The sequence below is a fragment of the Neophocaena asiaeorientalis genome, unplaced genomic scaffold, assembly GCF_003031525.2.
Source record: "Neophocaena asiaeorientalis asiaeorientalis breed wild unplaced genomic scaffold, Neophocaena_asiaeorientalis_V1.1 scaffold136, whole genome shotgun sequence".
Lineage (NCBI taxonomy): Eukaryota > Metazoa > Chordata > Mammalia > Artiodactyla > Phocoenidae > Neophocaena > Neophocaena asiaeorientalis.
Genome location: NW_020185333.1, coordinates 6,400,719 through 6,425,463, shown reverse-complemented (window position 1 = coordinate 6,425,463; position 24,745 = coordinate 6,400,719). Strand labels below are relative to the sequence as shown.

The window sequence follows — 24,745 nt, the reverse complement described above, 5'->3', positions numbered from 1 at the left end:
TAAGGTAAGAAAGCAGTAATTAGTTGTTAACTACTGACCCATACAGTAGGGGCTATGTACAAAGACTTTATCCAATAGCTTCTCAAGTAGGGGATGAGAAGAAGCAGGTGGGCTCTAGGGTACTGTCTGAGGGTCAACTGGAAAATGTCCTTGTAATACTTAGCAATGCAAGGACAAAGTATGGAGGGGATCAAGGTGGGCCTAAAATAAAGCACTGATGGTAAGTCAGCAAATCACAGGTTTGAACTTTGCATGTCTGTATCAACAGCACCCAATTATGGAAATCCAACACTTGAGACCTGCTATTTAGAACATATTAAGATGAGCATGGTTCTTGCCCTTCTCTTCCCTGTATTTTTAAAAAGACTTGTCAAACAACAGCAACAACAACTAGTGAACCCCAAATTGTCTTTACCCTTTATAAATGCCATTACACCTCTTCAAGTATAAAGTTTTAGGAATTACGACTTGGCTGTTGGGCAAACTCAGTTTTAAAAAGGTAATGCTTTGACAATGGTTGCTATTTGACCGCCAAGTAGAGGGGTCCTTTCTAACTACTATAATTGCATTGTTATAATGAAGACTAAAGAAAACACAAAAAGCCTTTTGGGCTGGCAGAGAAGAGTTTTAAGAAGAAAAGCACTTGGCCATTTAATCCCATGTTCTCTACAAAGTTTCCCAAATCCTCAGTCTACTGACATTCAGAGAGCATCCACCCCATGCTTGTTAACCGTCCACGCAGCAGAGTTTTGAATCAGAATTACATGTTTTCTCATATTCCTACACAGGTCCACCGGTTCTAATAAAAGGTTGCAAAATAATCTCAGATTTGTATACTGATTTTCACATACCCATTTAATTAAATCTGCATTCTTAAAGCATGTTCTGAGTGAAAAGTGTCTGTGATTACATACTTTCAAAAAGAAGGAATTACATTTGTTGCTTGCAGATTCAAAATGTAGATGAGAAGTCCTGAAGAAAATGAAACTTGTTTAACGTTTCTCAAATTTACTGGTTACAGAGACTTTTTCTTTTGTTTAAACTCATGGGAAGTGCTGACCTAGATAAATTAAGAGGGCAGTAGAGAAAAACTTCCTTAGAGGTGTCAAAAAATTGTTCCTACTTGGTCAATGAGTAAATGATTATATAACTTAAGACATGTTTACCAGGCCATATAATTTTATTGGAGAGGTTATATGATTTACACAGTTGATTGTCTATTTGATTCAGAGGGGGACTAAATTCTGTATAAAGCATATCATTTCCAAGAAACATCATTTTTTTAAACTTTGTATTTTGTAATAATTTCAGATTTATAGAAAAGTTGTAAAAAATGTACAATGGATTTCTATATATTCTTCTCTCAAATTCCCCAAAATGTTAATGGTTCACATTTTAAAAATCATTCTCCCTTTCTCTCTATATGTGTGTGAATATACAAACACACACATATGTATATGTACATTTTTTTCCCTGAACCATTTGAGAGCAAGTTGCTGACATGATGCTCCTTTACCTCCAAAGACCTGTGTGTATTGCTAAAAACAAGGATATCCCTTTATATAACCACAGTACAAATATCAAAAAATTAACATTGATTTAATACTATTATCCAGTCTACAAACCTTATTTGAATTTTACCTGTCACAATAATGTCCTTTTCTGGGACTTTCCTGGTGGTGCAGTGGTTAAGAATCCGCTTGCCAATTCAGGGGACACATGTTTGAGCCCGGGTCCGGGAAGATTCCCACATGCCGCGGAGCAACTAAGCCTGTGTGCCACAACTACTGAGCCTGCACTCTGGAGCCCGCGAGCCACAACTACTGAAGCCCGTGCGCCTAGAGCCCGTGCTCCGCAACAAGAAAAGCCACCACAATGAGTAGCCCGCCCACTGCAATGAGAAGCCTGCGCACTGCAACGAAGAGTAGCCTCTGCTCGCCGCAACTAGAGAAAGACTGCGCGTAGTAACAAAGACCCAATGCAGCCAAAAAAAAAAAAAAAGTCCTTTTCTAACAAACAAAGTTTTGTTTTGTTTTTTCCTGGCCCAGGATCCAGTCTGGAATCACTTGTTGCATTTAATTATGTCTCTTTCACCTCCTTTAATTTAGAGCAGTTCCTCAGTCTTTGAGTTCATGACGCTATCATTTTTGAAGAACACAGGCCATTTTGAACAATGTCCCTCCATTGGATTGTCTAATGTTTCCTCATGACTAGATTCAAGTCATACATTTTCAAGAATGTGTGCTCTTTTCAGGAGAGACACATGATGGCTATTTGTTCCACTACTAGTAAGGTTAACTTTTGATCACTTAAAGTGATACCTGCCAGGTTTCTCTACCATAAAGTTACAATTTTTCTTTTCATGTAATACCTTATAGGCTTCGAGATTATGTAAATATTCAGTTTTTCATTAAACATTCACCTACTAGTTTTAGCATCTGTCACCCTAAATAAAGAGGTAAATTGAGGCAAGCTCAAATTACCAGAAATATTGGTGCCATTTTTCCATTTGCTCATTTCATTCTCTGTGTCCCATTTTGGTAATTCTTGCAATATTTCACTTTATTATTAATTATTATTATATTATTATATGATTGGTGATCTTTGTTGCTACTACTATGACTATGAGTCACTAAACCTCAGATGATGGCTAGCATTTTTTAACAATAAAGTATTTTGTAATTAAAATATGTACCTTGTTTTTTAAAGACAATGTTATTGCACAGTTAGTAGACTACAGTATATTGTAAACATAGCTTTTACATGCATGGGAAACTGAAAAATTCATGTTACTTACTTACTTGTGATATTCACTTTATTGTGGTAGCCTGGAATTGAACCTGCAGTGTCTCTGAGATATCCCTGCATGGTAGTTGCCAGATGGTGATTTCTAAACGCAGTATTCCTTTTACTTTAACTGTCATTCTATTGTAAGGAAGACCCTTCTCTTCTGCTGTTGATTCATTTATCTCTATCTGTATGGACTTGTGGTTTCTTGTTTCATTCTGTGGGTTATAACTTATTACTATAATTATTTGTTTTGACACTCAATTATCTCAGATTGGCTGGTGGGATACCCCTCAATCTGTGTCCTTTAGTCATATCCCCATCATTCTCTGAGCACGTCCTTACTAACTGGCAGAGCAAGGTATTCCAGGCTTATCTTGTGCTTTCCCTGCCCCAGCCCAGGAATCAGTTGTTTTCCTAAGAAGTCTGGGTGTGTTTGTTGGGTTTTTTTCTTTAAGTAGAAAATTTAGAAACCAGGATGTGTTAGGTATTCTCATTGTTATTGGGCTGTCACTGCTTCTAGACCCTCTTAAAGGACAGAACTAGTAAATACATGTATATGTGTATATGCATATCTGTATCTATAAATATTTATATTTTCTATTCATCTATATGTATGAAAAACCTATGAGTTCATACTGATGCTGCCAATTCCAGTCCTGGACCCATCATTTATAATTACTACCTTGAAACTGTGTCAGATCTCATAGACTTGAAGACATTAAATTCACCTGCTGTAGAATAGCAGCTACAAGATATTCTGGAACCGCATAATTCCAGTCATCTACCCATTCACTTACTAGGTCATACCCTATGTGCTAGGACTTGGCTAGGAATGTGGAAATGAAAGAGACTTTCTCCTTGTCCTCAAGCAGCTCAATCTACTGGAGACAGTTGAGGAAAAAATAATTACAGTATAGTACAATAAGTTCTGTATCAGAGTTATTCACAGTGCTCTATGGAAACAGAGAGGAGGGCCCCCCCAACCCAACCCGAGTAAACTGGGTTATTTCAAAGGAAGTAAAAATAGGTTGCTTACAGTAGTTATTGGAAGAGTTCTTAGATTACTGAATTTGCATGAAACGAAGAGTGCACTTTGCTTCCAAGCAAAAGTACATTTTGTGGAGAGCTCTGATTTATCTAGAAGGGTTCTCTGCATCGATTGAATTCATCACAAAACTACTCAGCCCTGACAATACCTATGCAAATAAGTTCCAGGGGAATCACTGTTAGTTTGTGGGTCCAAAGGTTAGGTTTCACACTTACTATTCTGCCCCTTCCTCTGACCATACAGGAAGGGAAAAATTTTGGACTTTTTCCAACTGCCCGTTATCCCAAATTAAATAAACTGACTTTGCCATTGTATCGATTGCCACCCTCTTGTGTAATAGTTTACACATACTGATTTTCTTTTATCTAAACTCAGTCTTGAACTAGAGAGAGTATGAAGGAAAGAAAAAGATTTGTGTGTGTGAGGGTATATATCTAGAAAGTAATGGCTAAAAAAAGAAATTGGGGTGGGGATAAAATATTAAGATAAAAATGAGAAAGGGATTTTATTATTTTTGTTGTATATATATGTATTCTTATCAAAATTTATCACTAGGTAAATTTATTTTCCCCCTTCTTTTCAAAAAATAAATGTGGACTATCTTGTGGTTTGAGTGCATCTCACCAGTTTCCCCCAGTTCCAAGTTGGTCACTGTAATATTGCTTATTTCACCAATTTAGAAATCCCAGACTAGAAAGCTGCTCAGTAATACATGTAAGTAAAGGTCACCAGCATCAGGAGGTTGATCTTGACATGACTTGCTGTCTCTCCTTCTGCTACAACATGATTCCTTAGTATAGCTGATACCACAGAAAAAAGTAGAACTGAGAAATGTATATACATTTCCATCACTATAGGAGCAAAGCCAAACACGACTGAAATGTTTATATTTTATTAAGTGGCCTTAGATCACAGAAGATATAAAATCAGTTTAGTCATGAAATGCTCGTGATAAATAATAAACTTCAAATGTTAATAAAGATACTGAAGAGTTTTCTGATGCTTTCTTTTTAAAAAAATGTAATTTTAGGTAACCATAAAGCTGAGGCAAGGGTAGTTTGGGTTCTTGGAAAGAATCCCCAGCCATCACTGGCTGCCTCTGGGTGCAGAAGTACTTGTGTGTGGATCCAGTGGAAGGGGCCAGGCTTATGTCAAAGGTCCATGTGCTGATAGCAGCGGCAGCACCTGCAGAAAGCACGGGTCCTACACATTTTGCATCATGTATCTCTTCCTCAAGTGCACGGAACCATAAGGACAGTGAGCCACCAGGTGGGGGCTTTAACATATGTAATGATTAGTGAAAGCTTCTTTGAAAGTGAGAATTTTTCATTACTTTATTAAATATTATATTCAATTCAAAGGCTTTGACCATCCATAATCATCATTGTATGTATACACACATACAATATGTGTGTATATATGTAAAAAATACCCGTTCAACATGCTTTTAAAGGAATAACTGTGTTTTGAAGTCTATGCAACATGAAATATGATTTGATATAAAAAAACTAATCAGAAGCCTGAAAAATGATATGTTTTAATAAGAGCCTATTGCAGATTCTGGAATGACTGTGGCATGCATGTCCCTGGTCATGTTGGACTTCTCCTTCAATTTTGACTGGAGTAATGTGTGTTCCACAACACCGATTCTAATGTCCATCTGAATAGTTTCTTGCTTCAGCTTCGTTAAGCTCTGTTTAATCTTCACCAAAGGAGCTGCAGAATGAAAATAACATGGAATAAAAATGTTCATTTGGAGTATCAGTGTATTACAGAATGGTATGACATTTTCCTCACTTTGTGTTAAGCCAAAAGTGGGGTTAAAAACACAGCCAACAATTTACTGACATTCACAGTTTTGCTGTGGCATTTTAAACACCTGAGATTTCTAGCCTGGGAAATGATGCAGCATTTGAGGTACTGAGGCTGAACTTCCTTTCTTTTCTAGAGGAAGAGTTGCTAAAGGTGTTTTTAAGAATGTCTTCAATATTTTTTTTTTTTTTTTTGCGGTACGCGGGCCTCTCACTGTTATGGCCTCTCCCGTTACGGAGCGACAGGCTCCGGACGCACAGGCTCAGCGTCCATGGCTCACAGACCTAGCCGCTCCGTGGCATGTGGGATCTTCCCGGACCGGGGCACGAACCCATATCCCCTGCATCGGCAGGCGGACTCTCAACCACTGCGCTACCAGGGAAGCCCAAGAATGTCTTCAATATTTTTTAAGGGGCTAGTATATTTATCTAAAGGAAAAGGGGATACAATGGAAGAAAAAGAGAAGGAAGAACTACCTTTAAGAGATAGCTAATGGCTCATTCAAACATACTGCAAACCCCCTATACATCACCTTCTGAAAGATCACTCAGTATATTCTGTTAGAACTCTAGAAAATCTTTCTAGAGCAACGAAGGGCCTTAGGCAATCACCACTGGGCCATGTCAAAGTAACTAGCTCACAACAGAGGATGATTACTGCAGGATTATTAATTCTTCTCTATTTGACCCTTGCCCAGTCAGGTCTACCAGGGAAGAGGGGAAAAAAAAGGTCATCACATCACCACCTTTGTGCCGTTTGGGCGTACACTTAGTGCTTTTTTTGTACATGAAATGGAATAATGCAGCTCATTTGATGAAAACAGAACAAAATATTATTTTTTTTAACTGGCATAACAAAGTGCATATTTAACTGTCTCCTACTCTATTTCTGAATTAATACAGTTTGAATTTTTTTAAAAATCCTAAATGATAGTAAAAAAAATTATGACTCTTCTCAGTTCGTTTATAAGGAAAACAGTATACTGATTATCAGATCTCATTTTTGCACCATGTACCTCCCCTTCAAACAAATTCATTTTAAAAAGCAGTCTTCCTGTTTATTAATACCTCTTTAAAAATAGATTTCTTAAAGATATATTCTTCTTTTGCTCATTTGCTTCTTAAAATGAGTGTGTACTTACCACCATCAGTCATACTGCTGCCTTTTTCTTCCATTTCTTGTTTTACCTTTTCTAGCTCTTCTGTAACCTTTCATTGAAAACAAAAGTTTTCATGAGCACTGTGTTTTAATAAACTTTCAAGATTTTTGTATGATGTATTAAAACATTAATTCAGATATAATACATACATAAAGGGATACAAAGATATTAGCAGTATTCTGGGCATAATTTGAATAATGAAGTATGCAGACATGAAAAGCTTTTTATCTTCTGAGAGTGCTCCTATTGTTAAACTTCACCAAATTATTCTTTTATTGACCGTCTCAGGTTGTAACATGATAGAATAAAAACGATCAAGTTGTTTTTTTAGGCATCAAGCACTCAAGCTTTGCAGTTATCTCATAGCATCTACCATGCCAGTCTCTAATGATCAGTTATTAACTAAAACAGCGCAAACATCCTAAAAAGATTTTAAATTTCTAGAAGTTTACTACGTATCTTTAATATTACAGTTTTATAAGAGAATATGCCACCTTTTCCTCTATAGGACACTAAAAATAACATTTATACCATATGGCTATATATAAAAATATTCTAACTGCTTTACTTTATCCAAACCATGAACTCCAAGAGGCACACTGGGCTATTATATTGGCTCTAGTCTGTACTCTATATCATGCTCAAAATTATACTCCTATAGCCTCTATAAATTCCAAGCTAGCATAAATGTAGGTAGAAAATATCTTTTAAAAATTGAAAAATTTTGATATGATCTAGAATGAAACCATAATCGTAACTTAGTAGGCTTTATTTTTATCATGCTGGTGAGTAAAAACTTCCTTGGGAATAAAGTGCTCATCCAAGTAAAAGCAAGTTAACTTTTTTCAGGCACCTGAAATGTTACAACTGGGGATAACTACATACTCCAAAAGAACTAAATGGTTCCCTGGACTCCCTTCAAGTGTTAATTTACCTAACATAAGTGAGCACTTTACTTCTGTATAATGTTTTATCTGCCTAGAAGCACCACGGGGTTACAGTCTAAATATTTCTAAAGTTATATTTTTAGTATTTTAAAATAACTATTTACTCTTCAAATAATCTCCATAAAAGAAGCTTAATTCTATTATACAGAAAAGTTTGTGACAATTATACTTGATTGTATCCAAAGATAATCTTGGACTTTACTCCCATATTGGCTGCTGACCTTGTTGTAAGGTTTTTTTTCCTCTCAGCTCTTCAGTGAAAAATGGGAGTATATATTATTAATATACATATATAAATATACATGGGTAAGACCTAATATATAATATATATGTATTACTAATATAATTCATGTAGTATGTTATATGTTAGGTCTTACATCTCCTGCAAGATGATGAAAATAAATACACTATATGTAAATATTCCATAAGTTTTTAGAAGGGAAAGGGTTACAAGCCATTCCCAATTTGTGGACAGAAAAATACGCAGGATCACACACAAGTTACCAAGAACGATCACTAAAAACAAATCTTATATCTTAAAGACTAACATTAAAATTTATTATAAGACATTTAAGTCAATGCTTTACCTACTCTTCTATGTATTAATTACAATTATTATGTTTTAAAAAAGATTAAGGAAGATTATAAATGTGCTAATATTATGAGCATGTGTTATGTTACATTTAGTAAAACAACTTCAGGCATTTTTGTGGAAACAAGTAGTATATAAATAGGTAATTGATTCACTGATAAGACAATTTAGGGATTTTCTCTTGAAGGAAAGGATTTAAGAGCCACAGGAGGCAATTACTAGAGTAAACAACCCACGGCAGTAGCAGATTAAACCATCCATGGCTCTGAACCACGGTACCCCGCTGACAGGTGAGAATCTGGCAGGAGCACACAGTATGTACCTCAGACAGGAGTCTGGTCCTTTCAGTTACTCCACCGTTTCCCTGCTGGTAACGCTCCCTTGCCTGAGGGAGAAAACATTTTGTTTAATGGCAAGTTCAAAACAGAAGCCCATGACTTAAATATGACCTCGTTGTGTTTGTAATTTTTGCATATCATTTTATGACAACGCCCCTCCTTGTTTGTGAATACTATTGCGAAAAGTGACATTTTAACGGTAGCTATTTTATGTCCCTCATAGGCACCATGTATTTAACAAAAGCACTATACAACGATGAACTACATTAACCTTCATATAATAATTGTGTAACTCACAGGGGCATGGTTCACAATAAAAACTGTCCTCAGCCACTCCTAAACAGTTTAGACAACGGCTCTTGGTCGATCTAATCTGCGTGCTGTGCAGAGAAAACATGTTCTAAAAAATCAATCATAATACAGCATCAGAGTCAGTAATTAATAAGGATTAACAAACAGTATGACAATATGGAATATGTCCTTGGGAACGAACTTAATCAATTATTTAATATCAGTGTTTGAGAGATACAGGGTGGCTTTAATCAGAGACTTTTTATAGCATTTTAAAAGTAAAAACATTTGCAAATAGACGTGTATATGTGTGAATAACTAATTAAATAAATAATAAAACAGTGAAGGTTACTTTCTGCTTGGTCTTTGAGAACTTCTGAAAGTATGGAAGTATCTCAAGTTTAGTTCTATTTTTTTCTCCTTCTAACCTTGTCTGCTGAAAGAAAAAAATATGCGTTCAACTGACATTCGCAGTTATTGAGGAAGACATTAGTAGTCTTCCTCAACATCAGGAAAGAGGGGGCATAAATCCCAAAGGAAAGCCTTTAGATCCCTACTGTTGGAACAAAGCACTGCTGCTTTCAAAGGCTGAAGGTTTTATTTTATTTTGGTAGAATTTCTAAAACTTTGAAAAGATTAAAAAATTTGCTCATTTAATTAAACTGCTTGCCTTCGAACGTGTCTTCTTTCATATTCCTTATTATGTGGTTGTAAGCCACAATGGCAAGGATGTCTTTTCTCCCTGACACATGTAAATGTATACTACTCCACTTCCTCCTACTCAGACAGTAAATTAACAGCAGACTTAGAAACAAAACCAGGTGTCCTGACACTCTGCTCCTGTTCTAAGCCACGTTTCTCAGCAATATGACTTCTTTTACTTAAATCAAATGAAGAAATACATTTAAAGACTTCTAGGAGATAATTTCTATCACATGTAAAATGGAGATGACAAGTTGTATTTGCTTCCTAAAGTGGGCAGAGAATCAATGTGCTGCTGTTTGTGAAAAGTATTTCATGATTCTCAAATGAAAGGTCCTGTGTCAGGACTTCCCTGGCAGTCCAGTGATTAAGATTCTGCCTTCCAGTGCAGGAGGCACGGGTTCAATCCCTGGTCTGGGAAATTAGATCCCACATGCAGTGGGGTGAGGCCAAAAACTTTAAAAAAAAAAAAAAAGTGCTGTGTCAAGTTTAGGGATTAGGATCATTAATTGAAATGAACCCTGGATATCATTCCTCAGTTACCTCACTCAGCTGGGCTTGAGCTGCACGATATTCCTGAACCAAGTGCTCAAGCTGATTGTTGATGTACTTTTCTCGGCTGCCAATCTTCTCTAGAGTCCTGCTAATTTCACTGTGAAGTTTGTCCAAAAGTCCCTAGAAATTTTAGTAGACAGAGAATTCACAAATATATTCTTCAAAAGTAGTTTTAAATGGGTTAAATCTCCCTCAATTCATCTCACAAATTCTCAACCACCAATGAAAAAGTAGTTTGAAATTTTCAGCAACAAAAAAGTCTGTAATGAAAATTATTTTAGTCACACTTTGCAGAATGTTAAAATAAAAAAGCACCTGGTAGTGTTAGTCAATTTATTTGTCCTTACGCAAATCTAAAATATATGTGAGTGGAATGTGCTTTATATAAAGTCCACAATCAAAGTAGGTAAGGGAATAACACAATTTTCTTATAGCACAATTCAAAGATGACTGGAATATTCCAGTTGGAAGTAGATCATTAAACTTATAGCTCTAGTCCGGGACCCATAACTTCTTACTCCAGCTTTGCTTCTTTGTGGTATTCTCCAAAAGTCCCTATTTCTGGCAGGGCAGCAGGTCTGGGAAGCTGTAGGTTCTAGGCATTGCTGGCCTGCTGCTGTTATCCCCTGAGATTCAGTGGGGAAAGAATGATGAAATGATTCTAATATGCCTACCTATATATCTAGGGTATGTAATAATATACTAGGTATATATCATATTGCTTTTATACAGTTACCTTTCTTTAGTTGGTTTAAGTGTTAGGGCTGTTGAAACATAATATGGTACATTCAATCAGGAAACTCCTCAAGGGCAAGGATTGGGTCTTTTTTCCTTTCATGTTCTCTCTTAATAGGTATTACACAGATGAGTAAATGTACTCATGTACTCATCTGAAGTAATTCACATACCTTGGTCTCCTTTAGAGCAGATTCAATTCCACTTTTGTGCTGGTGCATTTGGTCAACATGGATTCTCCAATCCTATAGGCATAAGAGCATACAGGAACAAGTAAGACATATTACATTTCCTACTTGCCACTACTTTTTTGAAGTTGTACCCTTTATTTTAATTACTTTGGTTGCTGCCCTATTTCAGGTAGGAGAGTCCTATATATAGCTTGCAATCAGATTGTAAAGAAATGTGTGTAGAGCACTTTAGGATAAAAGGTTCTAAATAAATCTAAATTATTTTATGTGTTCACAGAGTGATGTCTCACAATTTGAATGTAAATTATCCCTGCACTGCTGGTAGTTAATAGTTATGACTACCCATCAAAATGAAAAAAATTCTAATTGCTAGAAAAGAAATACCTGTTTAAACAGTAACAATTATGTTTGCCAGAAGCAACTCTGGAATCAAGTAACATATATCAAATATTAGCTTGTCCCTTGAAATTAAAGTGGGACGCTTCTTTGGACTTTGGAATCTCTTTCTTAAGAAAGGAAGTCTGTAATGATAGTTAGAGTTCATATATTTGAGATGTATTGTACTACTGCTAGACCGATCTGAATTTGTGTGCATATATATATATATATATATTTTTTTTTTTTTTGCGGTACGCGGGCCTCTCACTGTTGTGGCCTCTCCCATTGAGGAGCACAGGCTCCGGACGCGCAGGCTCAGTGGCCATGGCTCACGGGCCCAGCCGCTCCGTGGCATGCGGGATCCTCCCGGACTGGGGCACAAACCCGTGTCCCCTGCAACGGCAGGCAGACTCTCAACCACTGCGCCACCAGGGAAGCCCTGTGTGCATATTTGAACTCTCTAATCTAACATTTTAATTTCCTACAAAAGATCCTCAAAATGTTTTGGTTTACATTACTAAAGGCAACAATTTTAAGACTTGAGAAATACTCATCAGAAGAGAAAAAATATTAAGGTGAGTTGGAGTAAGTGATGGAGCCAGGATATCCCTCAATCACACACATCTGCTTGCATGCCCTGATGCTCCACTTTGCTCTCTACACTATTTTGTGAAGGAAAAACAATTTTGTGAATAATCCCATTCTACTGACTTCTTAACTTTGCAACGTGGGCCAGTGACCATAGGGTAAAAACATCCTTGGGTACTTCACACATACCAATTATACAATTACATTACAGCTGCAGAGAACCTCAAAGAATATCTAGCCTGACCTTCGTCATTGCAGAGATAGGCAAACATAGGCCCAGTGACAGAAAGGGGCACACCCAAGGCCACGGAGGTGGTGGTACACCTGGATCAGAAGCCAAATGCACTAATTCCCATGCAGTACCTTTTGGCAGTTCAGAGTTAATAAAAGGAGGAATTGGCTGCTTGACACCAGTGAAAGTGCTAGAGCAGAGAACAAACAGCACTTTCCTTTGTCCTTGAGCATTTTTCTGTCTCATGAGCGGAAAGTATCTCAGAATACAGAGCGTGGAAAGGACCTTGAAGATCACCTACTCATCCGTCTAACAGTCATCTAGAGCAATGCCTTCATTTTGCAGTTGAGGGGACTGTTCACCACCTGTGACTATGGCTAGACAGATGCGGCCAGAAAACAGGCCCCTCCAGCTCAGCTCAACACTGGAACAGGAAGGAGAAGCAACTGGCTGGCCTCCTGCAACGAGACCTAATATGGTTAAGCTTCAAAATGGAAACCTGCTTAAGTCCAAGCAAGCATCTTTATGCAAGATAATAAACCTAACAAGTATCATTATATTGATTTTTTAAAGAAGTACTCATCCTGCCTGATTCCAGAAAGCATTTTAGAAGCTTAATAAACACCAAACTCAAGTATTCCTATTGGTCTCTGTCTCTGTCAATAGATATATATGTATATGTGTGTATATATACATATATAAATGTATAAACATACACATATATATATCTATACATACATTATATATATAGTTTTAAAATTTATTGTAATTGATGTGTTTAAAATAGCTTGTGTTCTGCTTTTTCTACGCAGCATTATTTTCTACCCAGCAAATGTAAAATATGTATTTTTTTCATGTTTTGATATTCAAAGTACTTTGAGAGAAGAAAACATGCCTGACTCATCTAAGAAGTATAACTATGATAACTTACGTTGATGGTAAGCTCCACGGAGGAGCTGGCATTTCAGTGGCACCTTGAAGCATGAGTAGCATTTCAACACACTGGAAAGGAGGGGGAGAGTAAGGGTATTTTAGGCTGAGGGAGTAACAAGAACAAAGAAAAACAGGAAAGTTTATAGGGAACAGGCAGCCCAGGCTGGCTAGAATATAACACAAAAAGTTCTTGGGGTGGGGTGTGGAAGGTGAATCACAAGGAAACAAAGCTGGAGAGGTAGGTTGAATTAGATCAAGGGCTTTAATTAAGGAGTGTGGATTTTATCCTGTAGATAATGGAGAGCTATCAACGACTTTTGGTTTCAGTTTTAAAGACAAGTCTGTGTTTTGGGAAAGTAACAGAGTGAAGGACTGATTAGAAAGGCAAGAGACTGAAGACAGGTAGCAGACCAGTTAGGAGGTTGTGTCACGGTCCACCTGACAGATTAGCAGGGGTTAATTAGAGCAGCGCTTGTAAGAATGGAAGGGAAGGGATGGATTCGAGGGACATTGCAGACACAGACTAGCAGCACTTGATTACTGACTAAGGGGAAGTGAGGGGTGGCTGAAGTGGAGGTGGGCCAGTAGAGAGAAGATGTTTGTAAGGTTTCTAGTCTGAGGAACTGAGAGGATAGTAATATCACAGTGTGACAAGAACAGAGTAGATTTCAGGGAGTCTGAATTATTGAGGAATTTGGTTTTGGACTTTTTAATTTGATAAGCCACTGGAACACTGTGTATTCTTATTGCCTTTCAAAGTGGAAAGCTAGTAATGATTTATAATTATCCATCAGGCAAATCTGAATGTTTGTTTCACTAAAATCTTCTAAGTGGACACACTTCCTGATGTACAGCTATTTTTATATAAGCTTTAAAAGTGTTCTTACCCTTTAACCCAGCAATTTCACCTCTAGAAATTATTTCCAAGGAAATAATTGGGGATACACACAAAGATCAATGTACAAGTTCTGTGTAAAACAGCAGAAGACTATCTAACAGTAGAGGACAATTTCAACTAATTTTGTAATGTTCATTTCATCCCTAAAAATAATGCGGTATGATACCGTTTTTATAAAGCTCAAAGTAAAACTATTTGGAGATACACAAATATGTGAAAACACACACACACACACACACACACGAAGAAGAAGAGGCAGCAGCAGCTAATGACAGTACACAAACCAGGGGACAGTTGTTACCTATAGGTGGGAAGGGGCAGCCGCAGAGCAGCACATAGGTAACTTCCAGGATGTTGTAATGGTCTAGTTCTCAAGTTGGGTAGTGGTTTCATAAGTGATCGCTTTATTACTGGATTTTATATTTCTATATGATTGCATATTAAATACATTAATATTGTATATTGAAATCTTCCCAAAAATATTTCATAGAAAAAATGCATGTTAACAACATACAGTAATGTGGAAAAACACTGCCAAAGAGTATATTCATTAGCTGTCCAATTTAGTAAAAATTAATATTTGTGTATATCTGTAAGTGTGTATTAACACAGGGATTTGAATACTGGTGTTTTTAATTTCTTCCTCATCCTAACAACATTTTCCAAATTTCCTATAAGAGAATTTTGTCACTTTTAATCATCAGGGGAAAAAAATGTCAAAAACTTTCTGGGTGCCCAAGACGTTTCCTAAAGGGGTTTAATATAGTTAAAACAGAGAATATAAATGACTGTACTTGTAACAGTTTAAAGACATGAATACACAGCTTTTAAAAAACTGCAACTGAGATGGTTAAAAGCTTTACAAACGTTTGTGGTAAGAATGGAGAATATAGGTTTTAATGATATGTAAGGATTTGATCCTCCAAATAAGTAACAGTAAAAGGAACTGTTAATCAATAATAGCTATTCTTAAGTAAGAGAGAATCCATTGGGTTACAATGCATCTTTCCTTACTTGAGACTCACAAAGGTTTGGAGCACTAAGTACATATTCTCATCCCTTCCTTTTCACCACTATCCTTCCCTGTAAGAGGGTTATGTGACTTGCTGGCTGGTTGTGGGAGGACTGCACTTCACTGCTCCAGTGATGCCGGCCTTGGCCATGTGCTTCTCTTTCCAGTAGAATGATGATGGACATGGCCTATGCCAGGACTGTGTAGAAGCTGTAAGAGGCATCCACCAGCTCTCTTGCCCTTTCTTTCAGCCATGATAATAGGCATGCCCCACAGAGCGGTTTATCCTTTAGGTCTGAGAATATGAAACATGGAACATAGCTGGAATAGAGCTACAGCTGTGCCACACTTCGGCAGATGTGTATCTTGAGTGAGAATAAATGTACGCTATTCTTGTTGTAAACCACTGTGATTTGGGGGTGGTTTGTGATACCAAAAAACTGACTATATATACATAATTTATAGGGACAAAAAAGAATCAGATAGGTTAAATGACCTTTCCAAAGTTTTATGTCTGGAAAGTGGAAAGCACTCCGTACCAGTGCTTTTTCCACATATTATATGCTGCTTTTCTTTATGATAAAATGAACTACCAAAGAGTATCTAAGGTAAACCAAGAATTCTTTTTGTTATATATCAAGTGAGACCACATGGGCCACTGGAGGTTACTAGTCACCTATCCCAAAGTGCTCTACGTGTGTGTCTATTAAGCATCATTTCTGATCTCTGTTGAAGTTGAGTTTTTCACCTAATCTAGCACATTTCCTCTCTATGGAAATGAGAAGACTAGTAACGATATAGAATATCATTTCTTTAGACTTTCTATTTTTAAAAATCCTTTCATACAAACTCTCATGTGTAATTCTCTCTGTCACTTGTGAGGTAGATGACAAAGGTATTGTTGAACTTTAACTCCCCTCCTGGCTCCAAATTCTTTAGCACCAAATTATATATCTCCCTTTTTCAGAAACTGGAGAATTGTGATGACATCTCTGCAGATGGTGATTCACAGTATACCGTAAAATCACAACGTATGAGATCTTGTTGCAGAAGTTAAGGTGACTGGAAGACTATACAGATCTCTGGGTTTTCCTTCAACAGAACAGCACCTGAACTGTTTCCTTTGCGGACACAGAGACATTTTGTTTCTTTGCCTGGATCTCCAGCTCAGTGCTTAAAGTACCTCTCTGAAACTGCAGGGGAAAGACAGACTGAAACATGAGCTAAGCATGGCAAATGGAACTTCTATCTGTGTATAAGTTACACTAATTTACAACTTGTGAAATGTCAAACTCTCAGGTTTTTTTTCACCCAAGTTTGAGCTTCTTTACGTGTGGAGAGGCAGAGTGCCAAAGGACTCTTGATACAGAAAAGCTGAGGAAGGCACCTTCATGCGTACTGAGATGGTTTTCTCCTAGGCTCAGGAAAAGTCCATGCCAGAGCACAGCTGACTCTGGCAGCAGGGGCCCTGCCTCTCTCCCAAGGGCAGGTGCAGGGCCCCAAGGCTCTGACGTGCCTTGAATTGCTGTCCATCACAAAATGCAACTTCTGCCATATACCCCACTTTTCTCCTCTATTCTTACTGTTCCTCCCTCAATTCTGTTATGAATAATTAGTGATGAAATCTTAATTCATTGTTCTGCTTTTGCAGTTTTATTTTAATGAATATAAAAATATTTACAAGGGCTTTCTTTTATGGGCTCCCTCCATTAAAGGTGCCTAACCCATTTTTTTCTTACTAGGCCTTTGTTTCAGCTCTGAATTCACTTTCTCTAGGGATTTTCAAGATCGCCCTGGGGAGGAAATCCTATGTACTTCACATCCATTTTGAGATCTTTTTAAGTCTAATAACAACAACTTCCATGTTAACATTCAAGGAAGGCTTCATAAGTGTCAGGCACTATGTTCAGCACTGTTCGCATGTCATCACATACGATTCTCTTAAAAACTTTATGAGGGTATTGAGATGCAGCTACTTTAAAGTAGGCTTCCCAAGCCCACACAGTGGTAGAGCCTAAACCTGCAAAGACCACTATATCATATCATGTCATTCCCCTGATGAAATGCAGTAAAGCATAACTAAAAATTTTAATGGGGCAATGGTTAAAGGAGACTTTAGTTTTATCCTTAATATTTGAATCTTTATAAGAATGTATTTATATATCAACTGTATAATGAAAAAAATATATTTAAAACATTTTAGGATAAACATATATATATAATTAAAAACTTTCTCACAAAGAAATAGCCACACCTACATGGCTTTATCAGTGAATTTTCTCAAACATTTAAGAAAGAAATAACAGCAACCTTGTATGAATTCTACCAGAGAACAGGAAAAAAAGGGAGAGCAATTGCCAACTTGTTTTATAAGAACGGCATAGCATTACACTAAAACCTGACAAAGTCACCTAAAAAACAAGAAAATTAAAGATTAATATTTTTGTAAACAGATATAAAAATCCTCAACAAAATACCAGGAAATAGAATCCAGTAATATACAAAAAGGTAATATAACATGATTAAGTTGCATTTATTCCAAAATGCAAGGTTAGTTTAATACTCAAAAATCAACCATTATATACAGTATTGTAAGCCATATTCATACTGCTTTACATTAGATCTCCAGAATGTATTCATCTTGCATAATGGAAACTTTGTATCCTTTGATCATCTCTCTCCATTTCCCCTTATCCCCAGCCCCTGGCAACCACCATTCTACTACATGCTTCTATGAATTTGACTATTTCAGATTCCTCTTATAACAGAGATCATACAATGTTTGTCTTTCTGCGTCTGGTTTATTTCACTTAGCATAATGTCTTCTAGCTTCATCCATCTTGTCACAAAAGTCAGGATTTCCTTTATTTTTAAAGCTGAATATTATTTCATGTCTGTATAATATTGCATTGTATGGATATACAATGTTTACTTTATTCATTCATCAACTGATGGACATTGGTGTTATTTCCGCCTTTTGGCTATTATGAGTAATACTGTTATAAACCCACGTATCTGTGGTCAACTGATTTTCAACGAGGGGGCCAAGACCATTCAATGGGAAAAGAATAGTCTTTCCAACAAATAGTCATGAGGCAACTGGATATCCATATTCAGAACAATGAATCTGGACCTGTACTTCACACAAAATGTAAAAATTAACGCAAAATAAATCAAAGACCTAAATATAAGAGCTGAAACTAGAAAACTCTTGGGAGGAAAAATGTGTGTAAGTCTTCATGAGTTTGGATTAGACAAGGACTTCTTAATTATGATATCAAAACACAAGCAACAAAAGAAAACACAGATAAGTTGAACTTCACTGAAATTAAAAACTTTTGGCTCAAAGGGAACCATCAAAAAAGTGAAAAGGTAACCCACAGAAGGGGAAGCAATGTTTACAAATCATATAATTGATAATGGGATAGTACCAATTATATATAAACAATTCTTATAACGCAAGACGAAAGACAACCCAATTTAAAAAATGAGCAAAAGACTCAAACAGACATTTTTTCCAAGGAAGATACACAAATAGTTAACAAGTACTTGAAAAGATACTCAGCATTGTTAGTCATCAGGGAAGAGTTTTAAAACCACAATGAAATACCACTTTATATCCACTAGGAAGGTGTTTTTTTTTAAAAAGGAAAAGGAAATTAACAAGTTTTAACAAAGATGTGGAGAAATTGGAATCCTAAATTCTTTGCTGGTAGGAATGTAAAATGGTACAGCCCCTGTGGAAAACACTTGGTATTTCCTCAAAAAGTTGATAAAGTTACCATACAATCTAGCATTTCCACTTGTTGGAATTGCTGCCAAGTACATGAAGACAACTGAAGACATATGTTCATACAAAAACCAGCACCATAAACTTTCACAGCCAGTGACAAACTGTGTCTGCTTTAAGCCTACCTCCTTCTCCTTCTTCAGCTTTTTTCATGCTTCAATTTTCTTTCTCATTTGGGAGTAAAAGTTCCTTTTGTGGAAACACTTTGCTTTTTTATTGAATATATTTAATATATTTTGTTCTAACAAAAATTCATTTATTTGTGTTTTGGTTTTGCCTTGCTATATTGTAAATGATAACATTTATGGCCTGACATACAAACATTACATGTTATTGCATAAAAGTCAACTGCTTGTTAACAAATATATTGATTGTTTAGCAATAAAATGGAGAGAGTAAAAAAAAAAAATCAACCATTATAATCCACCATAACAAGAGAGAAAAAAACAGGAGATAAGTCAAATGGTCATCTCAATAGATGAAGGAAAAAAAAAAACAATCACTTGAAAAAATTTAACATCCATTCATAACAATAACTCAGCAAACTGGGAACCAAAGGAAAGTTCCTTAATCTACCTTATGATATTTGTGAAAGTCATAAAGCTAACATCATCCTGAATGGTAAAACTGAAATACTGAAAGCTTTCTCCCTGCTAATGCCACTTATATCCAACACAGACTAGGTATTTCAAGCAAGATAAAGGAAATAAAAGGGGTAAGCTTGTAAAGAAAGAAATGAGATTGATGATATTTGCAGATGAGATAATTGTATACACAGAAAATGCAAAAGAATCTACAGGCTTACGGTTAGAGTAAGTGAATTTAGCAAGTTTGCTGCAGATGTATACAAATATACACACACAGAGAAATGTATTTTTATATAACAGCAACAAATAAACAGAAAAGAAAATCTAAAAGATACCACTGAAACAAATAGCCCAATGTAATAGAATAGAATGTCCAGATACAGACCCTCACAAGCATGTTCTCTTTTTATGACAAAGCAGAGCACTGGTAAAAGGATAACCTTTTCAATAAACTGGGTCAACTGCATATACATACGAAAACCAAATAAATCTTGAGTTCTACCTCACACCCTCATACTGTCCAGAAGAATAAATGCTAGATGGACTGTAGATCTCACTGCAAAAGGTGAAACAATACAGCATCAAAAGGAAAACAGAATATGTTCATAACACCGGGGGAAGCAAAGATTCTTAAACATAGACTTAAACAAAGAGTAAACGAAGATTATTTAAACAAAGATTAAAACATAAATGTTAGCCATACTCCACTCCCCGCAAAAGAGATCATTTTGAGTATATTAAAATTAAGCCGCCTTTATCATAATACACCAATAAGAGTGAAAAGGAAGCTAAAGAGTAGATATTTGCAATACATATATCTGACAAGGGACTCATATCCAGCGTATATAAAGAACTTCTATAAATCAAAAGAAAAAGCAGATAAGCCAATAGCAAAAGACAAAAGAGAATACCCAATTGCCAGATAAACATATGGAAAGGGGCGCAATTTCATCAGTCATCAGGAAAATGCATATTAAAATGACAGTGAGACATCACAACAAACCTACCAGGATGACTAAAATAAAAACGACTGAACCAATACTAAATGTTGATGAAGACGAGGAGCAACTGGAACTTTCAGATACTGCTATGAGTATAAATTTGTATAACCACTTTCGAATATGCAGACACTATGACCTAGCAATTTCACTCTCACAGAAACTGCAGGAGAAAGGTGTACTTACGTTTCCCAAAAGACACTTCAAGACTTTTCAAATCAGCATTATTTAAGTCACAAACTATAAACAACTCACATAAGCCAGATGTGGGCTCCCCTGGAAGGGCACAGCCTTGAGTTAGGCAGCTCTGCACTGAAGGAGCAGACAGCTGGAGGTTGTCTGCTGACCGCACTCTCTGTGGCTGGGCGGCAAGTCCTTGTTTGGAAGGGGATCTGGACAATTCATCTCTGTTTTAACCACAGGGAGACAGACTTAGTTATTAAAATGATAACTGTAGCTGCAGGTAGAGAGGTAGGGCCAAGGGTGAGCTGCAGTCCCAAAGTGATCAGTCTCAAGATTTCACTGTGGAATACTGATGTTCCTGTGACACGTTTAATACTCCATCCACAGTGAATGATAAAATTCTCTGGAAATCTGATGGCAAGAAATCAGGTTAAATGAAAGAGGCAGAGAAGACAGCTTGATAGAAGGAGTTGCATATGTCTAAGTTCACTGTAGCAAATATTTTTGGGATAGGTCAATAATTTATCATTCTCTTTGCAAGGATATGAGCAGCGTCTTTCCCTCCTCTACCCAGAACACTCCCTTCTCTAATGACAGAACATTATTCGTATTCCCTCCTTTTGCCACTTTGCACAAGCAGTTTTGCCATCTCTTCTTCCTGTTCTAATTGTTAGATTAATTTTCAGCTTCATCACTGCTCACATTTATGTGTGTATTTGTGTGTGTGTACGTGTGAGAGAGAGAGAGAGACTGTCCATTAAATTAAGTAACTTTTTCATGAGATTACTTTCTTAATGAAAAATGCCCATCAGGTTGCAGGATAGTTGCAGAGTGTGGCTTTCCTAAATTTTTAAATGTGACATTTTTCTTTAATTGTCAGCAGCTTAAAGTCTTCTGTGGTATACACCTTTGTGGTGTGAGAGCATGATTTTTCTTCATAAGTGTTCAAAGAACTAGACATATGACCTAGGAAGAGTTCAGTATGTACGTGTCCTGTACGCTGTATGTGTGTGTTTGTTGCAGGGGGTGTGGCAGTCAAGCTGGAAATATGTGTTTCCTCGGGAAAGTTCTTGCTTTCTAGATATTGCTCTTGTAGAGAAAAATAATACGTGTGCATAGAGGGTAAGCAAAGGCTATCATAACAATCACTGGGATTCTCACACCTGCCTGTAATTGAACTGAAACTGGAGATCCATAATCTCTCCATAAAATACCTTGTTAGTAAAATGATTACATTTCTAATGTGTGCTCAGAAATTATCTTTACTACCGTCTGCTACTAAGCATTTTCACATGTTGACTCAGACTTATTATTCATGCTTATTCTATCCACACCCCTTTTCTATGGGCCACACAAATCTTCCGAGCGAGGTTTTCCAGACTTTAGAAGGCATTGCAAGCCTTGAGAAGAGATTTGGCAAGGCAGAGATTGGGGGCCTTCTGAGAATGCAGGAACACCCTTAGGCTGACTCAGAATGTCACTGTTTCATAGGATGCTGAGGAACCACGGTGGACAGCTGGAAGAGATGACCTCGCCAGTCCCTCTGAACTTTGAGAATCTACTAATCAAAACTTTGATCTCATACTGATACTCAAAAAACAAAAACTGAAAAAAATGGAATCATCTCCATATCTGAAGAACTAAGAAACATTAAGTCACTACCTTGGTCTAAAGAAACAATCACATATAATGGGAAAAAGACTATGGGGGTAACAATTTGTCCAAATATTAAGAAATTTGTAATAAAACACTCTGATAGTGAGAACCGCTCTAATACTGTTGATTGGAAAAATGAGTCAAGGCAATTAAAAAGTGCACTTTATAGGGAGGTCCATACGATACATGGTTTCTGCTTCAATTCATATTTTATATTAAGTAAAAGGAAACATGAAATTATACTTTGTAATAATGATGTATTTAGGCTAGAAATTTCAATTATAATCAATGTATATTAACTCAATGCTCTCAATCACAAATGTCTATTTGAGGTATATTTACCATGAGGCATTAGTAACTTTCCTCCTTAGCATTTACATAACATGCAGTCTTTATTGGTTATTTCCTTAAAAATCTACCCCTGTTGATGCTCTTTAGTTAGAGATGATGGTAATATCTAAAGCAAAAACACTTGTTCTCCTATTTCAACTTGTGATAAATGAAACCTTTCCGGATCCAGTTGAAACATTTATCATGCTCAGGGTAAATAGGAAGGAAGGCATCATCAACTAACTTTAAACACAGAATACCCTGAATGTTCAACAAGACTGGGACAGAAGCAGCTGAAAATCATTTCCAGTTGCTTAAGGATGGCTGGGTTTTTCTACACCCCTATGCAGTATTTTCAAATGTATAATTTAAGCATAGTATTCTTTCCCACAACCCTGTCCATGACCTACACGCTACAAAGGAAAAAAAAAATGTTGACCTTGAGAATACAACTTAAAGTCCACCAAATAACACCATATTTTAAAAATAACACAAAAATCCAAAACGGTATTCTGTTTTGTGTAGTCTCCCTTAAAGAAAGCTTGCCCGTAAAAGTCCATCAGTGAATACTTCCCCTCATTCTCTGAGACGACGTGGCAGTTGAGTAATCACACCGGCTGCTCTAAAAATGTATGTGTGTCTAGTTAATTTAGGCAGTTTATTTTGATAGCATTCACCTCTTTCTGATTACAGCAGGTGTTTCAAGGATAAATTTGCTGAAAATTGTATTTTGTTTAAACAACAGCAGCATGTACATTTATGGCCTTACTATATTAAAAAGCATTTACTGTCTGGCAGCAATGGATACAATTACAAACATTTGTGACAGTAACTGGAGCTATTACTCCTGCATGGAGTCTCATGAAGACCAACTTATTGCCACCTGTATTTACATGTGTTACTGGTAATTGCAAAAGCCGACTTTTAAAAATTTGGTTCCTTATTTTTTAGAAATTGTGTGACTATGTTTCAACAAAAGGTCTGTCTACCAGAACATCTGTAAGAATTATAAACGTGGTTTCTCCGTTATTTAAATAACAGGCAGAATCCCATTTTATGAGGAACATACATGTAAAAGGTATTCCTGTAACCTAGCCCACAGAATATATTATACTTTTTTGCTCATGACTGCAAGAAACCTATCAATATAGCCTATCCGGCAACCAGAGTACAAGTCTTGAGAAATGCTCTTTACTCCAAAACTATAATAATTTATAAATCCCTACAGGTCAGAAATACTTAGAAAGCTAAATTTTATTACTCTGCATCCAAACACAGTGATGGCAGAAGGTCAAAGCAAGTTGACCTTCCACTGCTTCGGAATGAAAAAAAATACCCTCCATTGCTTCCAGATATAGATTTGTCTACAAGAGTGAAAAGAGGACGCTACCATTGTCCATTTCTGCACGATGTGGCTTCCAATTTCAAGAGACTTAGATCTAATATAGCAATTCTGTGGTCCTCCCAGGTTCATTTAAATGGAATTCCACCTGCTGATTAATGAAGGCCTCTCTATTCCCTCTTAGGTTTTAGCTCTCACAGTGACTAGAGAGCCCAAGGGCTCAAGACTATTGTCATGATTCCATCCTTAGCAGAAAGACTCTTCCCAAAAGGTTTCCTGCTGTGAATTACCCAAGGCAACACCTGTATGGTTTATTTACATTAAAACGAAATCCAATTGCTTAGAGTTGAAATTTTAAGTTTAAGGTTCTTTTTACAACTGCAACCTTCAGAAAGTTGGACACTGAAGAACAGGTAAGGATGTAAAAAAGCAGTTCAGTGAAGCAAAGGCTTGAAATAATTAGAAACACATGCTGTAGTACTTCCTAAGCCTTAAATAAAAAATAATCTCTTTATCTAAATTCCTTGTAATGAACCTGAAGATTTACATAATTACTAAAGACATTTTGGTGGAATGAAGGGGGTACCTAGCCAACTATCTTTTAAAACAACAAAGCAGGAAACATTTAATTATAATTTGGAAAAAAGTCTATTTAAGT

The 24,745-nt window shown here is 36.5% G+C and overlaps 1 protein-coding gene across 1 annotated transcript in view; it reads right to left on the bottom strand.

Moving 5' to 3' along the window:
• Positions 1-5,146: 5,146 nt before the first annotated feature.
• The window catches only part of IFT57 (intraflagellar transport 57), a 63,832-nt gene continuing 44,233 nt past the window's right edge, over positions 5,147-24,745 (bottom strand). The window contains exons 7-11 of the mRNA XM_024735408.1: positions 11,143-11,214; positions 10,223-10,354; positions 8,671-8,733; positions 6,792-6,858; positions 5,147-5,554 (exon numbers count right to left, since the gene is read on the bottom strand). Coding sequence (XP_024591176.1) covers positions 5,376-5,554; positions 6,792-6,858; positions 8,671-8,733; positions 10,223-10,354; positions 11,143-11,214 — 513 coding nt within the window. The 3' untranslated portion in view covers positions 5,147-5,375. The remainder of the gene's footprint in view (positions 5,555-6,791; positions 6,859-8,670; positions 8,734-10,222; positions 10,355-11,142; positions 11,215-24,745) is intronic.